The sequence below is a fragment of the Urocampus carinirostris genome, chromosome 14 (genome assembly GCF_059441175.1).
Source record: "Urocampus carinirostris isolate Australia breed hairy pipefish chromosome 14, RoL_Ucar_1.0, whole genome shotgun sequence".
In the NCBI taxonomy this organism is placed as follows: domain Eukaryota; kingdom Metazoa; phylum Chordata; class Actinopteri; order Syngnathiformes; family Syngnathidae; genus Urocampus; species Urocampus carinirostris.
The window spans coordinates 1,382,961-1,400,808 of record NC_142362.1 but is presented as its reverse complement, the minus strand read 5'-3'; the positions used below and the strand labels follow the sequence as shown (position 1 = coordinate 1,400,808).

The window sequence follows — 17,848 nt, the reverse complement described above, 5'->3', positions numbered from 1 at the left end:
AGGAGAAAACTGATCAGAGATGCAGCCAAGAGGCCCATGATCACTCTGGATGAACTGCAATGAAATGATCTGCATTTCTATAGCGCTTTTCAAGTCAATGGCTGAGTCCCATTCTTCGCACTTTCACTCGCTATGTGCCCTAGTCACTCGGTTTGCGCGTTCACGTGAAAATGGGGTGTGTCCCGATACTCTCAAGACCGAGGCAGAAGTGCCCTCAAACCATGTCGTAGCCACTTCAAGACCGAGGGGGCTCTCGACCTCACTTGGCAGCGAAGTGACTACCCAGAAGGCTTTGCAAATTCTCAATATCAACAAACATGCCCGGAAAGGAACCGCACAAATGTAAGTAGTTTTCCACAACCGCGCATCTATTTGCAACGAAATGTATTGAGATATCTTAGTTAGACATAAATGCAATAGAAAATCGTATTTTCGCGTTAAAACATGAACATTGCAAAATCGCTACTTTACGAAGTGCACAAGTCTACCGAGGGAGCTGCCCAAAAAAAATCTTCACGCTACAAACTGTAAAGTAGGATAACTGTGCAGAAAACCACGGTTCAGCCCATCCCTGTTTGTATCTTAAACGAGTCGTGCTTTTTACATCTACATGCCCAGTCGCTAAAGGAGCATAGTCACAATTTCGGCTGTCGTGTTTTATTTACAATATGATTATTTCATGTGAGATCAGAATGCATTAGTTTTCATCATGCATTATGAGTAATGTCTCCGAATTTCACGTGGAAATACAGTTGAAACAAATTACTATCACACAGTCCACTGCCTTCTCTGTAAACACATATTAAGTAAACTAATTACCTTCTCAAAATGTTGTCCAAATGTGGAGACAATTCTAAAGCATATGTGATGCTGGCCAATAGAAGGCTCTTACAGCCATAAGAATAACATGTCAATTTTGTGTATCTATTCACTATCAAATAATTATCCAGAACACATCCTATAATTTCTCACATCAACTTGTTGAGCATCCTATACACAGTTGTTTTTGTGCAATACACAAGCATTAAGTAATTCTTGTTTTTTCCACCCAACCTAAAGGCCACTGTAGAACGTCCCGTGGAAGAGCTGGCCACCATCACAGCTACCACGCCATCCACACCGACGGGCACGTCGTTGGCATCTTCTAATCCGGCGCCAAACCCCAAATCACCCAGAAAAAAAAGGAAGCACGATACACTCCTTGACTTTTTGAAAGCGGAGTCTGCCGGAGTGAGGAAAAGGCTCGAGGAAACTGTGGCCAAAACTGAGCGGTTCCCGTCCTTTTTGGGAAGCTCGTGGACAAATTTCCAGAACAGTGACATCCCTGCAATGTTTCCCTTTGTTTTATAAAAGGAAAATATTTTATTTTATTAAGAACTCAATGAACTTCCAGTTTGTGTTTTCCAGCTTTATGGAAGTATTGGTATATTTTTGTTACAATTTGTGACATATTATTTATTTACTATTATGTATTTCGGCCCAATGTGATTTTGTTTTTCTGAAAGTAAACTATTATTTAAACTGGAGTGATTTGTAGTTGTTTTCTGTCCAACAGTCACATAGTTCACACACAGTATCTCACATCATTATGAAATAAACCACCAAGGTGTTACTCAAAATAAAGATGTTTATTGAATAGTAATGCAGAAAAGCACGGAACGCAAATGTGGGTCTGACTTCCAAAGCCTAAAACATGGCTTTTGGGCAATTTATTCCATATTAACTGTGGACAATTCTGTGTATGGTGGACCTGGGAACCCTGAAGACCCGTGACACCACACGGTAGGACAGACCGTGGGCCAGCCAGTACACGTAGATCAGGACCTCCAGCCATGGCCCTGTTCCCTCTTAGCAGCTCCTGCAGGGCCCACATGACCTTTTTGCTCAACCTTAAGTCCTGAATGAGTTTTGACTTCACATCGAACCATAAGCACAGGATGGGAACATTCCTGTCCAACCTGTCCACGCTTATGGGACAGCCACTCTGGAACACAATAGATAACACACAATTTAGACATAAATGTGGGCATAGATGATGTAAGCATCATGAAAAAATGTTGAAATGACCTTTTTTATATCCAATGACAACTCTTTTGAATTAAATTCCTTATGAACTAAGGTTTTTGGGTCGTACAGGGAAGTTTGGTGACGATATTATGTCAGCTTAAGGGTCAGGTGGACTGTTCTTGTGTGTGTTTACTTTTCATCATGTCACACACTAAAGACCCCTACTATATGTCATAAAATGGCATTAAGATACTAATAAGTAGATTGCCATTTATGTCTACACAAACATAAGGTATTATGTGAACGTGCATTGTATGTTAACTTTTTACTGTATTTGACCGAACGGGTCATTTTTTTAATGAGTGTACGTACCTTGTAAAGATGAATCAGCACTACATAGCGCCGAAGCTGTCTTCAGTATAGCACATTTCTCCTCCGTTGATTGGAGACACGGAAAAGATGATGAGCTTTCAGGCAATCGGTAATAACACAGCCGTAGCGGGCATTTTTAACGTTGCACGAACTCTCCAACTGACACACCACAGGTTGAGACTCGAGTTGTTTACATGTGACGTAGACCAATACGTCACTGAGGTCTACAGCCAATTAATATTACCGCCATCTCCTGGACAGGGGTGGAACCTTGCAAGTCTTGTCCAAACCATCTCCACTTTGCACTCAACTCGCGGAGGGCACTCCTCTATCGAGGGACCTCACTGGAGGGTTCTCAGGGCCGAGTGAGAGAAATGGGATTGGGCCAATGACTTCCCAAAGCGCTTTACAGTGTGCTTCACATTTCCCAATAGCGGCCGTGATCTGTGCTGCCATGTAAGGCGCTAACCTGCTTATTGGGGGTATTGGGGGTTCAGTGTCTTACCCAAGGACACTTCGGCATGTAACACGGACAAGCCGGGATTCGAACTGGGATCCCTTAATCCTAAAACGATCGCTCTACCTCCTGAGCTACTGCCGCTTGCAGAGGTCTACAGCTGAGGTTGGAGAATCCATAGGACAACAATCAGTCGTATACTGCACAAATCTGGCCCTTATGGAAGAGTGGAAAGATGGTTAAAATTGATGGAAAGATTGATGGAGCCAAATACAGGACCATTCTGGAAGAACACCTGATGGAGTCCGCAGAAGACCTGAGACTGGGACTGAGATTTGTCTTTCAACAAGACATAAAGCAAAAGCTACAATGGAACGGTTCACCAAAAAACATCAAGGTGTGTGAATGACCAAGGCAAAGTCCGAACCTCAATCCAATTGAGAATCTGTGGAAAGAACTGAAAACTGCTGTTCACAAACGCTTTCCATCCGACCTCACTGAGCTCAAGCTGTTTTGCAAGGAGGAATGCGCCAAAATATCAGTTTCTAGATGTGAGACATACCCTGAGCGACTTGCAGCTGTAATCGCATAGAAAGGTGGCGCTACAAAGTATTAACTCAATGGGGCTGAATCATTTTGCACACCCACTTTTTCATTTTTTATTTGTTAGAAAAGTTTGAAATATCCAATACCGTCTGTTCCACTTCATGATTGTGTGATTGTTCACAAGAAATGACAGTTTTATATCTTTTTGTTTGAAGTCTGAAATGTGGCAAAGGGTCACACAGTTCAAGGGGGCCAAATGGTTTCGCAAGTCACTGTAAATGATTTTTTCCTACAGGAAAGTGCGTGCTGAGAAACATGTGATGACTGCAGCCAAGCTCATAGCACCGGCCATTGAGTCCTCTTTTGCTGCTGGATTTGACTGGTGTGTGTTTTTAATATGAGGAGAATGATATTTCAATTGACTCCATTTTTAAAATCTCCTTTTTGTCCTCTGTACTGCAATCCCTTTTGAACCGTTCCTGCGCTCAATGTGCTGCTGCGGCAGCCCCTTACCGACCCCTTCCTCTGTTTAGCCGACAAAAACACTAACGAATCAACCGATTGACCAAAAGTCTTTTTTAAAAATGTTTGAGACCCTGGCAGAAAACAATTAAACCCCGGGAGGCCAGCCAGAGTTTTTATATGGTAAAATATAGTTTATTCATATGCAATAGAATAGAAGTGTGTTGTAAGCGTGTTTAAAAGTCTTTTTAGCGTCCTTGGGCCTTCAGTTCTAAATATTATAAATACATCACTCTCCTCAGGTGTAGTTCCAGCAGCTTTTAAGTCCGCCGTTATTAAACCCACACTGAAACGACCCAACCTTGATCCAGAAATATTAAGTAATTACAGACCTGTGTCAAACCTACCTTTCCTCTCTAAAGTACTCGAAAGAGTAGTGGCACAGCAGCTGAATGCTTTCATATCCGAGAATAACCTTTTTGAATCCATGCAATCAGGATTCAGGGCTAACCACTCTACTGAGACAGCTCTGATCAAGGTAACAAATGATCTCCTAATGTCAATGGATTCTGGCGCTTCATCACTTTTGCTGCTGCTGGATCTTAGTGCTGCTTTTGACACAGTGCTACTAGAACGGTTGGAAAAATGGATTGGTCTCTCAGGAGCTGTCCTCTCGTGGTTCAAATCCTACCTCTCAGATAGGACGCACTGTGTTAAATATGGTGAAACGACATCTGAGCCCTTTAATGTTACCTGCGGTGTTCCGCAGGGTTCAGTGCTCGGCCCCCTACTTTTCAACATTTACATGCTTCCATTAGGTGATATTATTCGCAAGTACAATATCAGCTTCCATTGCTATGCAGACGACACTCAACTATATCTTCCGTTGGAGGAATCTTCCACACTAAACTGTGGAAATTTGGAGGCCTGTCTCACTGAGATAAAAGAGTGGATGTCACTCAATTTCTTGCGTCTTAACTCTGGAAAGACTGAAATGTTAGTCATTGGTCCTTCTAAATGCCGGGACTTATTCTCAAAAACTGCTGTGAACATTGACAAATGTCACATCACACAGAGTGACTCAGTTAAAAATTTAGGTGTCATATTTGACCCTGATCTATCCTTTGAGATGCATGTAAAGCAAATTACTAGAACTGCCTTCTTCCATCTTCGCAACATTGCTAAAATCCGTTCAATACTGTCTCAGTCTGATGCGGAAACAATAATTCATGCATTTGTTACCTCCCGTCTCGATTACTGCAATGCACTACTCTCCGGTCTCCCGAAGTCCAGAATCAAGTCTCTTCAGCTAGTACAAAATGCCGCAGCGAGGCTCTTAACCAGGACAAAAAAGTACGATCACATAACACCGATTTTGGCTAACCTGCATTGGCTCCCAGTTAGCCAAAGATGTGACTTCAAAGTTCTCTTAGTATTGTACAAAATCATACATGGACTTGCTCCCTCTTATCTTTCAGATCTGATCTGCCACTATGTCCCGGTCCGAAGCCTACGATCTGAGAGTGCTGGTCTTCTGATGATCCCGAGAGCAAAAAAGTCTTCTGCTGGTTCGAGAGCGTTCTCCATCCGGGCACCGGTGCTGTGGAATGCTCTTCCCCCTGAGATTCGATCTGCAACCTCAGTGGAAATGTTTAAATCTAAACTTAAAACTCACTTCTACTCCATTGCATATGAATAACCTACTCCTCTTGTCGGTTGAAAATAGTTTGTGTAATATAGTGTAACAATCTGTGAAGCCCTTTGAGACTCTTCGTGATTTAGGGCTATACAAATAAAAATGACTTGACTTGACTTGACTAAGCTTAGATTGAAACATTTCCACTGAGGTTGCAGATCCAATCTCAGGGGGAAGAGCATTCCAAAGCACCAGGCCCCCCAATGGAAAACACTGTCGGATTTCTTCTTGGCTCTTGGGATCACGAGTAGACCAGCATTTTCAGAGCGAAGGCTCCGGACCGGAACATAGGGGGAAATTATATCTGAAAGATATGAGGGGGCAAGTCCATACATGATTTTGTATACTACAAACAGAACCTTGAAATCTCATCTTAAGCTAACAGGGAGCCAATGCAGGTTCGCTAAAATCGGGGTCATGTGATCAAACCTTCTTGTCTTAGTTAGAAACATGCCTGCAGCATTTTTTACCGGCTGAAGGCTCTTGATTTTGGACTTGGGGAGACCGGAGAGTAGTGCATTACAGTCACCGAGACGGGAGGTAACAAATGCATGAATTATAATCTCCGCATCCGACTGAGACAGCATAGGACGGATTTTAGCAATGTTGCGAAGATGGAAGAAAGTGGTTCTAGTAATATTCTTCACGTGTGTTTAAAAGGACAGATTGGGGTCAAATTTTTGACTGAGTCACTCTGGGTGATCTTACATTTGTCAACGTTCAGAGCAGTTTTTGAGAACAAGTCACGGCATTGAGATGGACCAATAACTAGCATTTTGGTCTTTTCAGAGTTATGGTGCAAAAAGTGGAGTGACATTCTTTTATCTCAGTGAGGCAGGCCTCCAAATTTCCACACTTTAGTGTGGCAGATTCCTCCAGTGGAAGATATAGTTGAGTGTCATCTGCGTAGCAAAGAAAACTGATATTATAAGAAGTATGCGAATAATATCACATAATGGAAGCATGTAAATGCTGAAATTAAGGGGGCGAAGTACTGAACCCTGCGGAACACCACAGGCAACACTATTGTTTTCCTGTAATTCGGTTTCCTCTTTAGATATGCATTGTCTGCATAGAAATGACACGGCATTCAACACGTAATATGTCGTTTAAACGTTGAGGTGTGTGGACATGGTGAAGACCTCTCAGTACGTGGAGCTGGCCAACGACTTGGAGATCAACAAAGCCATCACCTACCTCCGTCAGAAGGACTTTAACCAGGTATCCAACCGCAAGTCGGGGTCCTTGCTCCTGGTGTGCCAATTCTTTCCCAGCATATTGCTTTGGTTCTTTTATCTTCTGAACAGCTTGTTGCTCATTCTCATTGACTTCATGCTTTCTTTTGTTCCCGTGTTCCTCCACTCGCTCATCTGCATGCATAAGGCTGAGGTATGTGTGCCTTCTGCTTTTTTTCTTCATCGCTCGTGTCCAGTAGCATTACTATGTACAGTTCATATGAGAGAACCAGTTTCACCTTTTTTAGATCTCCCTCATTTTGTGGTGTCGAACAGGCGGTGACCATACTGAAGACCTTTGAGAAGAAGGAAAGCAGAGTCAAAAGTGCAGCTTCCACCAACCTGTCCGCTCTCTTCTTTTTGGTGAGTCTTTTATTGATGATTATTGATCAAAAAGACATTTTCATTTCTAGGACCCAAACTGAACAACAAGGATTTACTGACAATTGAATTGCTGTCTCTCATTTAAATAGAATCCACTTACAACATTGAGTACATTGATAACAAGATGAGACATGCCACTCCAGGATACAAAATCAAATACAAAAACATTTGAGGATAAATACGACCTAGAAATGTCCCGTTTTGAAGAAAATGTCCTATAGTTGAAGGAAATTTGAACTTGTGCTAAATTTTGTTTTTAAAGTTATTCGAAAAATCTTCTGTAGAATGGAAAGGGAAATAAGGTTGTTTTTTTTTTAAATACAAAATTGTTACCTTATTGTTTTAAAAACTAATTCTTAAAAGAAAAGAAATACAAATCATAAATAAGTAAGTTAATTCATATATAGGAAAAAAAAATATATATATATAGGGGGAACAAATATATAGGAAAAAAAAATAAGATATATATAGGAACAAATATATATATATATATATAGGAAAATACATATATAGGAAAAAAATGTATGTATAGGAAAACAAATATATATATATATATATATATATATATATAGGAAAAAAAAAAAAAAATATATATATATATATATATATATATATATAGGGGGAGGGAAAAAAATATATAGGAAAAGAAAAAAATATATATAGGGAAAAAAATATATATATATATATATTTATACAGGGGGAAAAAAATTCCGGAAAAAAAGTATTGCACATGCCTTTTCTATTCAGCCCAAAACTAAAAACAAAACCACAGTGTTTTTAAGGACCAAATAATTATTCTAAGCTAAATGATGAAGGAAGGAAGTATTCGAGATCCAGAGTAACTCAGATCATTATCATACCAGTCTGACATTACATTATTTTAATCATCAGCAATGGAAAATGGGTGATAGTTTCCCAAAGATATAAGGTATTTAGATTATTATTGTTTGGAATATTATAAAGGGTAGCACGGCGGCGCAGTGGTTAGTGCACAGTTCTGAGGTCATGGGTTCAAATCCAGCTGCCGGACTTCCTGTGCGGAGTTTGTATGTTCTCCCTGTGTTTGCGTGGGTTTCCTCCGGGTACTCCGGTTTCCTCCCACATTCCTGAACATGCATTTCAGGTGAATTGGCCAAGCCAAATTGTCCATAGGTGTAGATGAGCGAGCAAGTTGTCTGTCCCTGTGTGCCCTGCGATTCAGGGTGTCCCCTGCCACTGCCCGAAGATAGCTGGGATGGGCTCCAGCACCCCCGCGACCCTACTGAGGATAAGCGTTGCAGCTAATGGATGGATGGCTGGATGGAATATTATAAAGTATACAATATTAAAAAGTCATATTTTCTCATGACCCCAATCTTGTCCTCACGTCACAGGAAAAAGACTTCGAGCAAGCCGAGCACTACGCCGACTTGGCCATGATGGCCGACCGCTACAACCCGGGGGCTCTGGTCAACAAAGGCAACACGGAATTTAATAAGCAAGACTACTCCAAGGCAGCCGAATTCTTCAAAGAGGCGCTGAGAAACGACTCGTCCTGCACTGAAGCACTAAGGAACTTGGGTAACCTTGCCAGACCAATCACCTTCTTGTTCTTCCGCATAGAGTGTTCATTTCCATTTTCCTCATCCTCCTTTGCCAAGGTCTCACGTACAAGAAACTCAATCGTCTGGAGGACGCGTTGGACTGCTTCCTGAAGCTCAACGCCGTCCTCGTGGACAGCGCCGAGGTCATGTATCAGCTGGCTGACATGTATCCTACTTCCAAAAAAAATAGCGTTAGTGGAAAATGTGTCACGGTTTCCCATAGAGATACAATCATTTCTCTTAAAAAAGTCATATTTGAGATGTTAGGGGGAAAAGCTATAATACAAATGAAGCGTTTATCAAATTGTTCGAATTGGTTATCTGACTCCATTAACCAAACAAATTCGTTTTCCTCCGTTCAATTTAGTAGTGTCCAATGTATGAGAAATATTGTGCTTACCTTAAAGAAGAGTGCGGCCACACCAGAGGAAAAACAGGCTGTAATTTGCGATGTTATAATTTATCACCTGTGTAGATCGGGACAAACGCGCACGGATGCGCACCCAGGATTGCGTCCCCTGTATTCTTTTCCTGTGGTCTCTCAAAGTCTTTTCCCATTAAAGACACGTAGGTGTCGCCGAAATTCTTCCCCATTTAAGTCACGTCGAGGCCACCAATTTGTTAGCTCTTTTTTTTATTACACACGGGGGCAGATTTATTTTCTTAAAGTTTTTGCCGAATTATTGTCCAATTAGTCTAATTAGTCTTCGTCGATCCTCCCATCTCTCGTCTCTCTTCTCCCGTGTTCTGTCTTCTGTCTTTTTGACACGTCGGGGCATCAGCCACCCCACATGGGCGGGCCAGGAACTCCCCACCTCGTCTGACCGGTGCGTCACGAAGGCCCCCCGCCCAAGACCCACACACAGCCCCCTTGGGGCGAGTCAGGTACCAACTTCACCTCCTCCTCGCCGGAAGACGCCGCCACGTCTAAAGGAAACTCATATCAGCTCAAAGCAATGCCAAGCCTTTATCAAAACAAAGCCTAATTCCCTCGTCAGCGCCCCGCTATCAAAATTTCCCAGCCAAAACACTCTACACTTGGAACGGCGCGACCTGTCCTCGACCTTTAGCCTCCTGTGAAAAAAATCCCCACTGCATTCAACAAATGTAATTTGTATTATATGAAATCCCTTATAGTCAAATAAATAAAATAAAAAATCCTTCAGAGACCAAAAAAACCCTGCTGGACTGTTTTCTGCTCTCGGTGTACAGAGCAAGGTCCACCAAGGCAGTGTGTTTTGTCATTTTTTGAGCCAAGAAACATATTTTTTCATCGGAATAATGTTGAGGCAGAGGAAATAAGTATCTCCCTGTATTTATGTTTTATTTTAGAACTTATAAATCCAAATACAAGCTGAAAAGCATCAATTATGTTGACAATATAAAGTTGTTTTCATTATTTGTGGCTGCATTGGCTAGTGCAGGTCAACAGCTTCCATCCATCCGTTATCTGCACCGCTTATCCACAGTAGGGTTGCGGGGGTGCTGGAGCCCATCCCAGCTATCTTTGGGCAGGGGACACCCTCAACTGGTTGCCAGCCAATCGCTGGGCACACAGGGACAGACAATTCGCTCGCTCATTCACAATTTGAACCGGCCAATAAAACTGACATGCATGTTTTTGGGAATGTGGGAGGAAACCAATGCAAGCACGGGTAGAACTTGCAAACTCCACACAGGAGGTTCGATCTCATGACCTTCGAACTGTGCCGCTCATGCGCTAACTACTGCGTCGCTGTGCTGCCCCGTAAATAGTTCCCATGTTATGCTAATATATTTCTTAAAGAGACATTGTGTCATAGATCGTAGCGTGGTCAAACGGGAAAAAACGTGCCGATAGCCGGAGCAGGGGATCAGAGCGTGGTCGGTAGTCAGAAACGGGTCATTAGCCGGGACAGGAGATCAGAACGTGGTCAGTGGTCAGAAACAGGTCGTTAGCCGGGACGGGAGATCAGAACCTGGTCGGTGGTCAGAAACACGTCGTTAGCCTGGATGGGAGATGAGTGCAATGAGTAATCATGACATTTATAGGAGGATACAGGCTACAATTAACCTTTATTTGCTCAAAAAAAACAAAACGTTGAAATTCTTTGCTCCATGTGTTTGGATTTTGTTTGAATCCTTAACCCCGTCAGCTACGAGCTAATGGAGGACCACCAGCAGGCGGCGGAGTGGCTGACTCAAGTCATCAGCGCCGTCCCCAACGACCCCGAGGCCCTGGCCAAACTGGGGGATCTGCACGACTCGGAGGGGGACAAGCCCCAGGCTCTGCATTACTACTGCGAGGTACCGACCCCGACGTTCCCGTTTTCGCCGTTTCGGGGATCACCGTCCTCGTTCTCTTCCAGTCTTTCCGACTCTTCCCCTGCAACATGGAGGTCATCGAGTGGTTGGCGGCCTACTACGTGCAGACGCAGCTCTACGAGAAGGCCGTGGATTATTTTGACCGAGCTATCCTGGTGCAGTGAGTCAACTAAGCACACGCCGATATTTTTCATCCGTACATTCTCTGAGCGTGTTGTGTCTCCCCAGGCCGAACCAGGTGAGGTGGCAACTCATGGTGGCCAGTTGTCACAGGAGAAGCGGTAAGGGATATTTCACTATATTGCCCTCGTCACCTTTTAAATTACTTGTTGTTTATTTTGTTGTTTTCAGGAAACTACCAAAGAGCTCTGGACACGTATAAAGGAATTCACCGGAGGTTTCCTGAAAACGTGGAATGTAAATTCATTATCTTGCTGGTTTCTAACGAATGAATCGCTGTTTACTCAATCCCTGCCAGACTTGCCAAAATGGATCTTTGATGTTTGTTGCCGACCATGATAGCATAGCTAAAGTAGTTATTTGACACCTATATCCTCTAATGGCAGCATATCATACCTGTCAAGCTCCACGGCTCCATGCCCTTACAAAATGTTGTATTTTACCTTACAAAATAACAAATAATCTTACACTATATATTTTTTTTTTCAAACGTGTTTATTTATGTAGTTTAATGTATTATATTGTACATGTGTTTCGTGATATCATATATCTTGTTCATTAACATTTTGTTGTGAGATACTGAGTTGCTCGACGTGAATGAGGTTTATTATAAAAAAAGTTCCAAAATGAAGTCGCTTGGACGTTCACTGTAGAAGGAAAAAATACATGCAAATATAATTAAGTAGAATAACACATTTTCTTACTCCAATTATTCATTCATTTTCTGCATTCAATTATTGTTGGTAATTATACTGATTAAAGGGATAACCACAATTCGTAATATAATGCATCAAAGCAAGTGAGCCGTTGGAGAGCCGGCTCTCTTTAATGAGTTGAGCCGAAAAAGCCGCTTCTCTAAAAAGAGACGGACTTCCTTTCACTACATAAACTACCACATGAAATCCGAGGCTGCAGACGCATGCGCACTGTAGCATCAAAGCGCTCGCTTCGTTTGCAAGGGAAAAAAAACGATTCCGAGATGGAGGCTACTGCGGCGAACTCGTTTGACTCGATTGATTTGCCGTTTGGCGATAGTCGTTGTATACCGGATGGTACCCATCATTGACAAATTTGCCTTTTTCCCGTACAAATTTTCTTGTACCTACACGTCTTAAAATGCATAATAAACGTACTTTGTGTGGCAAAAACCTACAGTTTGACAGGTATGGCATATCTATAATGGATCTCTGAAATCTGTAGCCACCCATGGTAGCATAGCTAAAATGAAAATTTTATGTCTGTAGCCCTCTATGGCAGCTTAGGTGACACGGATTTATAATTCCTTTAGCGGTCAATGCAGCGAAGCTAACATGGATCTTTGATGTCTATGCCTGTGATTGGCAGCATAGCTAGACAAATATTTTTGAAGTCTGTAGATGTCTATGGCAGCATAGCTAAAACAGATAAATGACATCCATCGTGGCCGCCAATGGCAAAATAACTCCGATTTTTGATGTATGCAGCTGTCTGTGTCACCTTAGATAAAATTGTTATTTAAAGTCTCTAGCTGCCAGTGGCAGCATAGTTAGAATGGATCTATGAGGTCTAGAGAGGCCAATTGAAGCATAGCTATATAATGAATCTTTGAAGGGAATAACCGTCCATGGCATCCGACACAAAAAATAACTTGAATCGCTTTCAGGTCTCCGCTTCCTGGTGAGGCTTAGCCAGGATATGGGCCTGGAGGAGGAGATGCATGATTACACCAGCAAGCTGAAGAAGGTGGAGAAGATGAAGGAGCTCCGGGAACAGGTACAGTGCCTTGCGAAAGTGTTCGGCCCCCTTGAACGTTTTAAGATGTCCCTAGAGGCTTCAAACACAAAGATAGAAAATGAAAAAAGATTCACGAAGACACAAGTAGGACACACGTGTGAAGTGGAAAAGCATTTATTGCATATGTTTTACTTTTTTAACAACAAAAAAAAAGAAAAGTCGCACCCCTTACATTTCTGCAGAGATTTCATTATGATGTTTAACAAAACATCAACAATATTGATCATTCATAAGCTATAGAATAGAAGTGTGTTGTAGATTATAACAGTTCCATTGAGGTTTATGATGGAATCTAAATGTCACTTTGCTGCTGACTTTTTTGTAAACAGAAGAGCAGCTTCAGCGACAGACTGCTGTCACAGTCTTGTTCCACGGACAGACAGAGGTGATCATTTTTTCCTCATGCCATGAGGCTCTTTAACTCCACCCGGGGGAGTAAAAGCCCACTTTAAACCCCACCCCGACATTTGCATATTACCCTATTTTTATGACAGTGTGTTTTTCCGTAGCACAATTTAAATACTCTATATCAAGACGTTATATTGGGTATTTTTGTATTCTATGGCTTTTATTTTATTATTTTATTTTTCAACACTAAGATACTGCTAGAAGTTTTAATTTCCCTAAGGGGATGAATAAAGTAGCTATCTATCTCATCTATATCTATTATCTATATCATTAATCCTCTATTATCTAATCTATATCTATTATCCATATCATCTATTATCTATCTCATCTATATCTATTATCTATTCTATATCATATATCATCTATTATCCATCTCATATATCATCTATTATCTATCTCATCTCATCTATTATCCATCTCATCTCATTTATTATCTATCTCATCCATTATCTATCTCAATTATCTCATCTATTATCTATCTAGTCCATCTCATCTATTATCTATCGATCTATCTTAGCCCAGTATTGCAGAAACCAAAACTGAACGCTGGATTCACAATTTTGGATGCGGAGAGCCAAACAAAGTTCCTCAAGTTAAATGAGAAGAATAGTATAGAAATGTAAGATCTGTACAAGAGCCTGAAAGCTTTAAGAGACTAAGAGAAGCACGTGGCTGAATCCTGCACACACAAGCGACGGACTTAGGCCTTTGTCAAATCACAAGCAGCTGCTTTTGAATGAGCTCACTCAACCGACTGCATGACAAGGATCTGTTGGAAAAGCCAAGGAGCGCTTGACTCGCCAGTTCGGACTCCAAAATCCATCGAGCGGCGTTGCAACATCGTCATTGCGTGTTCCAGAAATGCCGTCATCGCTTTACTTCATGTGTGTTCCGTTCTGCTCAATGTCACAGGCAATACAATTCATCTCGGCGCATTATTGTGGAGGATTTGATTGTAGGGTGGCACCATGAGGCTGATAATGGCCGAAGATGACATCACCATTTTTGTCACCATAGACAAAAAAGACCCGATAATTAGTCACTTGATGTCACACGAGGCCAGGGGTGTCAAACTCATTTGAACTCGGGGGCTACACGATAGAACAAACATTCTGTCAGGGGCCGGACGAGTAGATTAAAGAGAAAGAAAAAGAGAGAGAGGGAAAGAGCGTGAGAAACAAAAGATAAAAAGTCGTGAGAGAGGGGGAAAAGATTGGGAGAGGAAGAAAGAAATCCAAAGAGAAATAGAAAGACAGAAGGAGAGAAAAGAAAGCGCAAAGGGTAGGAAGAGAGAAAGAGAAAAGAGAGAAAAGGAAGTTAGGGCAAAAGAGGTTAAAAGACACAGAGAGAGAAAGAGCAACAAAGGAAGAGAAAAAGAGAGACACAGAGAGTGAAAGAGACAGAGTGGGAGAAAAGGTGTGGAAAAGGGAGAGAGAGAGAGATAAATACAAGTACAGTGTCTTTGTGAGAGGCACCTGGCTTTGGCAACATCAAGTTAGCATATTGCAACCTGCAGCTTGTTCTTCTCTTGCGCTTCTCTGAGTGTTGTCTCGCGGGCCGGATTCAATCCCTTAGCGGGCCTGATCTGGCCTGCGGGCCGCCTGTTTGACAGCTGTGCACTAGGCTGTCACTACTGGTTAAAAAGATTTGTCTTCCTCATTCAAATATATTTTAATGTACTAAAGAAGTAGTATTACATCTTGGTCATTTCTTCTCTTTAACTCTTAATAATAGATAGATAGTTTATTCATCCCCGTAGGGAAATTCACACTTCCAGCCGTATCCTCGTGTTGAAAAATAAAATAATAAAATAAAAGATAGAATACAAAAATACCCGATATAACATGTTGATATAGAGTATTTAAAGAGTGCTACAAAAAATACACACTTTAATAATAATAGGGTAACATGCAAATGGAGTTTCATGTGGGCTTTTACTCCCCCGGGTGGAGTTAAAGAGCCTCATGGCATGAGAAGGAAATCATCTCCTCTTTAGACATTTAAACAACAGTTTAGTATTCATATTTTTTAACAAACACATTTTTCCTCTTTTTTTCCCACAGAGGGTGAAATCGGTGCGAGAGGGCAGCGCCCGAGGTCGGAGGGAAGGCAGCGCAGGAAGCGCCAGTGAGATGAATTTATTTCTTTGACACGCACTCACGACTCAACCTACAAAGTCAACACTGTGTCAAGGGCTCACCCGGGATTCATACTTTTTCCCTTCACGACACTGTGAGCGCCGCATTTGTTGACTTTCAGGACCCAAATGCAAACGTGAGAAAGCTCGAGCGTTGCCGAGAGTTTTCCCCGGTTTCTGTAAAGCGGGGGTCGGGAACATTTTTGGCCCAAAGAGCCATAAAAGCAAAAATATTTAGAGCCACGCTATATATTTGAAGACAAAATCCAACAAACCTGCTCTTTATTTCACGATGTGTCATTTGATGATTTGTTCGAAATCCATTCAATGATTATAATGTCCCATATCAACAAATATATCCCTTCAAATTCGTCTCCCTCCCGCAGTTACTTAAGATCATTGAGGCTTTTTTTTTAAATAAATAATGGTTTCAAAACAAGGTGCAAGCAGAGTCCTTTTGGAAAAATGTCACAAAAAAACTGCAAATGAAAAGTTCACGGAGGTTTTTCCATTCAGCGCGTGTGAAAGAGAGGGCAGCATGCTGTGTGTGCCTAACTCCGCCCGCCCTTACCACTCGCCCAATCAAATAGCTCCATGTGCTTGGCTAGCGTTTCTGGGTAAATATCCTAAAGTGTCACAACAGTGAAAACACATTATTTAATGAGCTTCCATATATTGTGAATTTCCCTACGGGGATGAATAAAGTATCTATCTATCTTATCTATATAAAGAATGTCATATTTTACTGCATGGGGCTCATTTTTGTCCTAAATAACGGTTACTTTGAGGTTTATCACCTTCAATTTCTGAATAAAAGATACTTTGAGAGATAACGGACGTATATATGCAGCTCAGCTCAAAACTTGAACAACTCCCCTCTCAGTCACAGAATTCTTGGGAGAAGGGACAAGGGGACACACTATTGTATACAGGGAAGATCAAACCGAAGAATGCAGCTTTTGCTCTGCAGGCAAATGGTTGAGAGGTTTGGACAGCTCCTCTCCTCAAAGGTGATAAGTCTCTTTGAAGCAAGGAAAATTATAGACTCTATTGTAAGGACCCTATATAATTAAGACAATTCTAATTCCAATTCTAATCCTAACATTTTAGTCAATGAATAATAAATGTATTTAAAACCATCCCATCAGTTTCAATACTAGGTGCGAGCAAGGTTCTTTTGTAAAAATGTCACAAAATACTGCTATCGAGACACAAAGAGAAGGAGTGTGCACCCCCTAGCATAGTCCCACCCATTCCTACTGCTCACCCAATCAAATTGCTCTAGCTGCTCAGCTTGATCTTCTGGGTTTTTAAAGTTTGTTACGTGGCTTTTCATCATAAAGTGTCTCAACAATGAACAGAAATTGTTTAATGAGCTTCCACATAAAGCACAGGCGGGCCGGATCAGGCCCGCTAAGGATTTTAATCTGGCCCGTGAGACAACAATGAAAGAAGCAGAAGAGAAAAATGCGCTGCAGTTTCACATATGTCCACTTGATGCCACCCAAGCCAGGCACCATTCAAAAAAGCATTTGTAGTGGTATTTATCTCTCTCTCTTTTTTTTCTTTCTTTCTCTCTTTCTCTCTTTCTTTTTCCCATTCACCCACTCTGTTTCTTCTTTATATCTTTTTTTTTCCTCTTTTCCTCCCTCTTTTCAACTCCCTCTATTACTCTCTTTCATTCTCTTTTTTTACTTGTCTCTCACCCTCTTTTTCTATTTCTCACTCTTATTTTGTCTCTCTCTCTTTATCATTTTTATTGCTCCCTCTCTCTTTTCCTCACTCATTCTCTTTCTCTCTATCTCATGCTTAATCCTTTTCTCTCTCTTTCGTTCTGTCTTTTTCTGTTTTTTCATTTGTTTAATCTATGCCTCTTTCTTTCTTTCTTCACTCCTTTCTCATTCTTTTTCTATCTTTATTCTTTTTCACTTGTTTCCCTTTTTTCTCGGGTTCTCTCCCTCTTTTATCTCTCTCACTTTTCTTTTGTCTCTTTTTCTCCCACTCCCATGCTTTCTTTCTTCCTCTTAAACCTACTGGTCTGGCCCCTGTGAGATTTTTTTTCTCCTAGCACGTGGCCCCCAGCTAAAACGAGTTTGACACCCCTGATATAAAGGATGACTTGGTGATTCACTGCCAAAATGCAGTCTGTCGGTGGGAAATTTGGACTCATTTTGAGTTCAAATCATTTGATCAGCTACTATTGTGCGACAATCATTTTCATATGTAACAATACACAAAGCAAACGCGCGAATTCCGTTTGATCTCCGAGCCAAATGTCGTCATGAAAAAAAGCCATATATGGCC

General features: G+C 41.5%; 1 protein-coding gene and 1 long non-coding RNA gene across 5 annotated transcripts in view; one reads left to right on the top strand and one right to left on the bottom strand.

Annotated features, from left to right (window-relative positions):
• ift88 (intraflagellar transport 88 homolog) overlaps positions 1 to 17,848 on the top strand; it is a 29,903-nt gene that overhangs the window by 7,776 nt on the left and 4,279 nt on the right. For all 4 annotated transcript variants that reach the window (XR_015852747.1, XR_015852746.1, XR_015852745.1 and 1 more), the window contains 11 exons: positions 3,678 to 3,764; positions 6,662 to 6,761; positions 7,052 to 7,138; positions 8,533 to 8,719; positions 8,800 to 8,908; positions 10,878 to 11,028; positions 11,091 to 11,206; positions 11,275 to 11,327; positions 11,398 to 11,463; positions 12,869 to 12,978; positions 15,471 to 15,534. Coding sequence is in view for 1 of the 4 variants with exons in the window: in XM_088353331.1 (XP_088209457.1) it covers positions 3,678 to 3,764; positions 6,662 to 6,761; positions 7,052 to 7,138; positions 8,533 to 8,719; positions 8,800 to 8,908; positions 10,878 to 11,028; positions 11,091 to 11,206; positions 11,275 to 11,327; positions 11,398 to 11,463; positions 12,869 to 12,978; positions 15,471 to 15,534 (1,130 nt within the window). In the remaining 3 variants the exon portion in view is untranslated. The remainder of the gene's footprint in view (positions 1 to 3,677; positions 3,765 to 6,661; positions 6,762 to 7,051; positions 7,139 to 8,532; positions 8,720 to 8,799; positions 8,909 to 10,877; positions 11,029 to 11,090; positions 11,207 to 11,274; positions 11,328 to 11,397; positions 11,464 to 12,868; positions 12,979 to 15,470; positions 15,535 to 17,848) is intronic.
• Positions 1,610 to 2,731, bottom strand: LOC148352417 (uncharacterized). Its single transcript, XR_015852683.1, has 2 exons — positions 2,380 to 2,731; positions 1,610 to 1,984 (listed from the first exon to the last, which is right to left on the bottom strand). It is a non-coding gene; the product is annotated as an uncharacterized LOC148352417 (long non-coding RNA).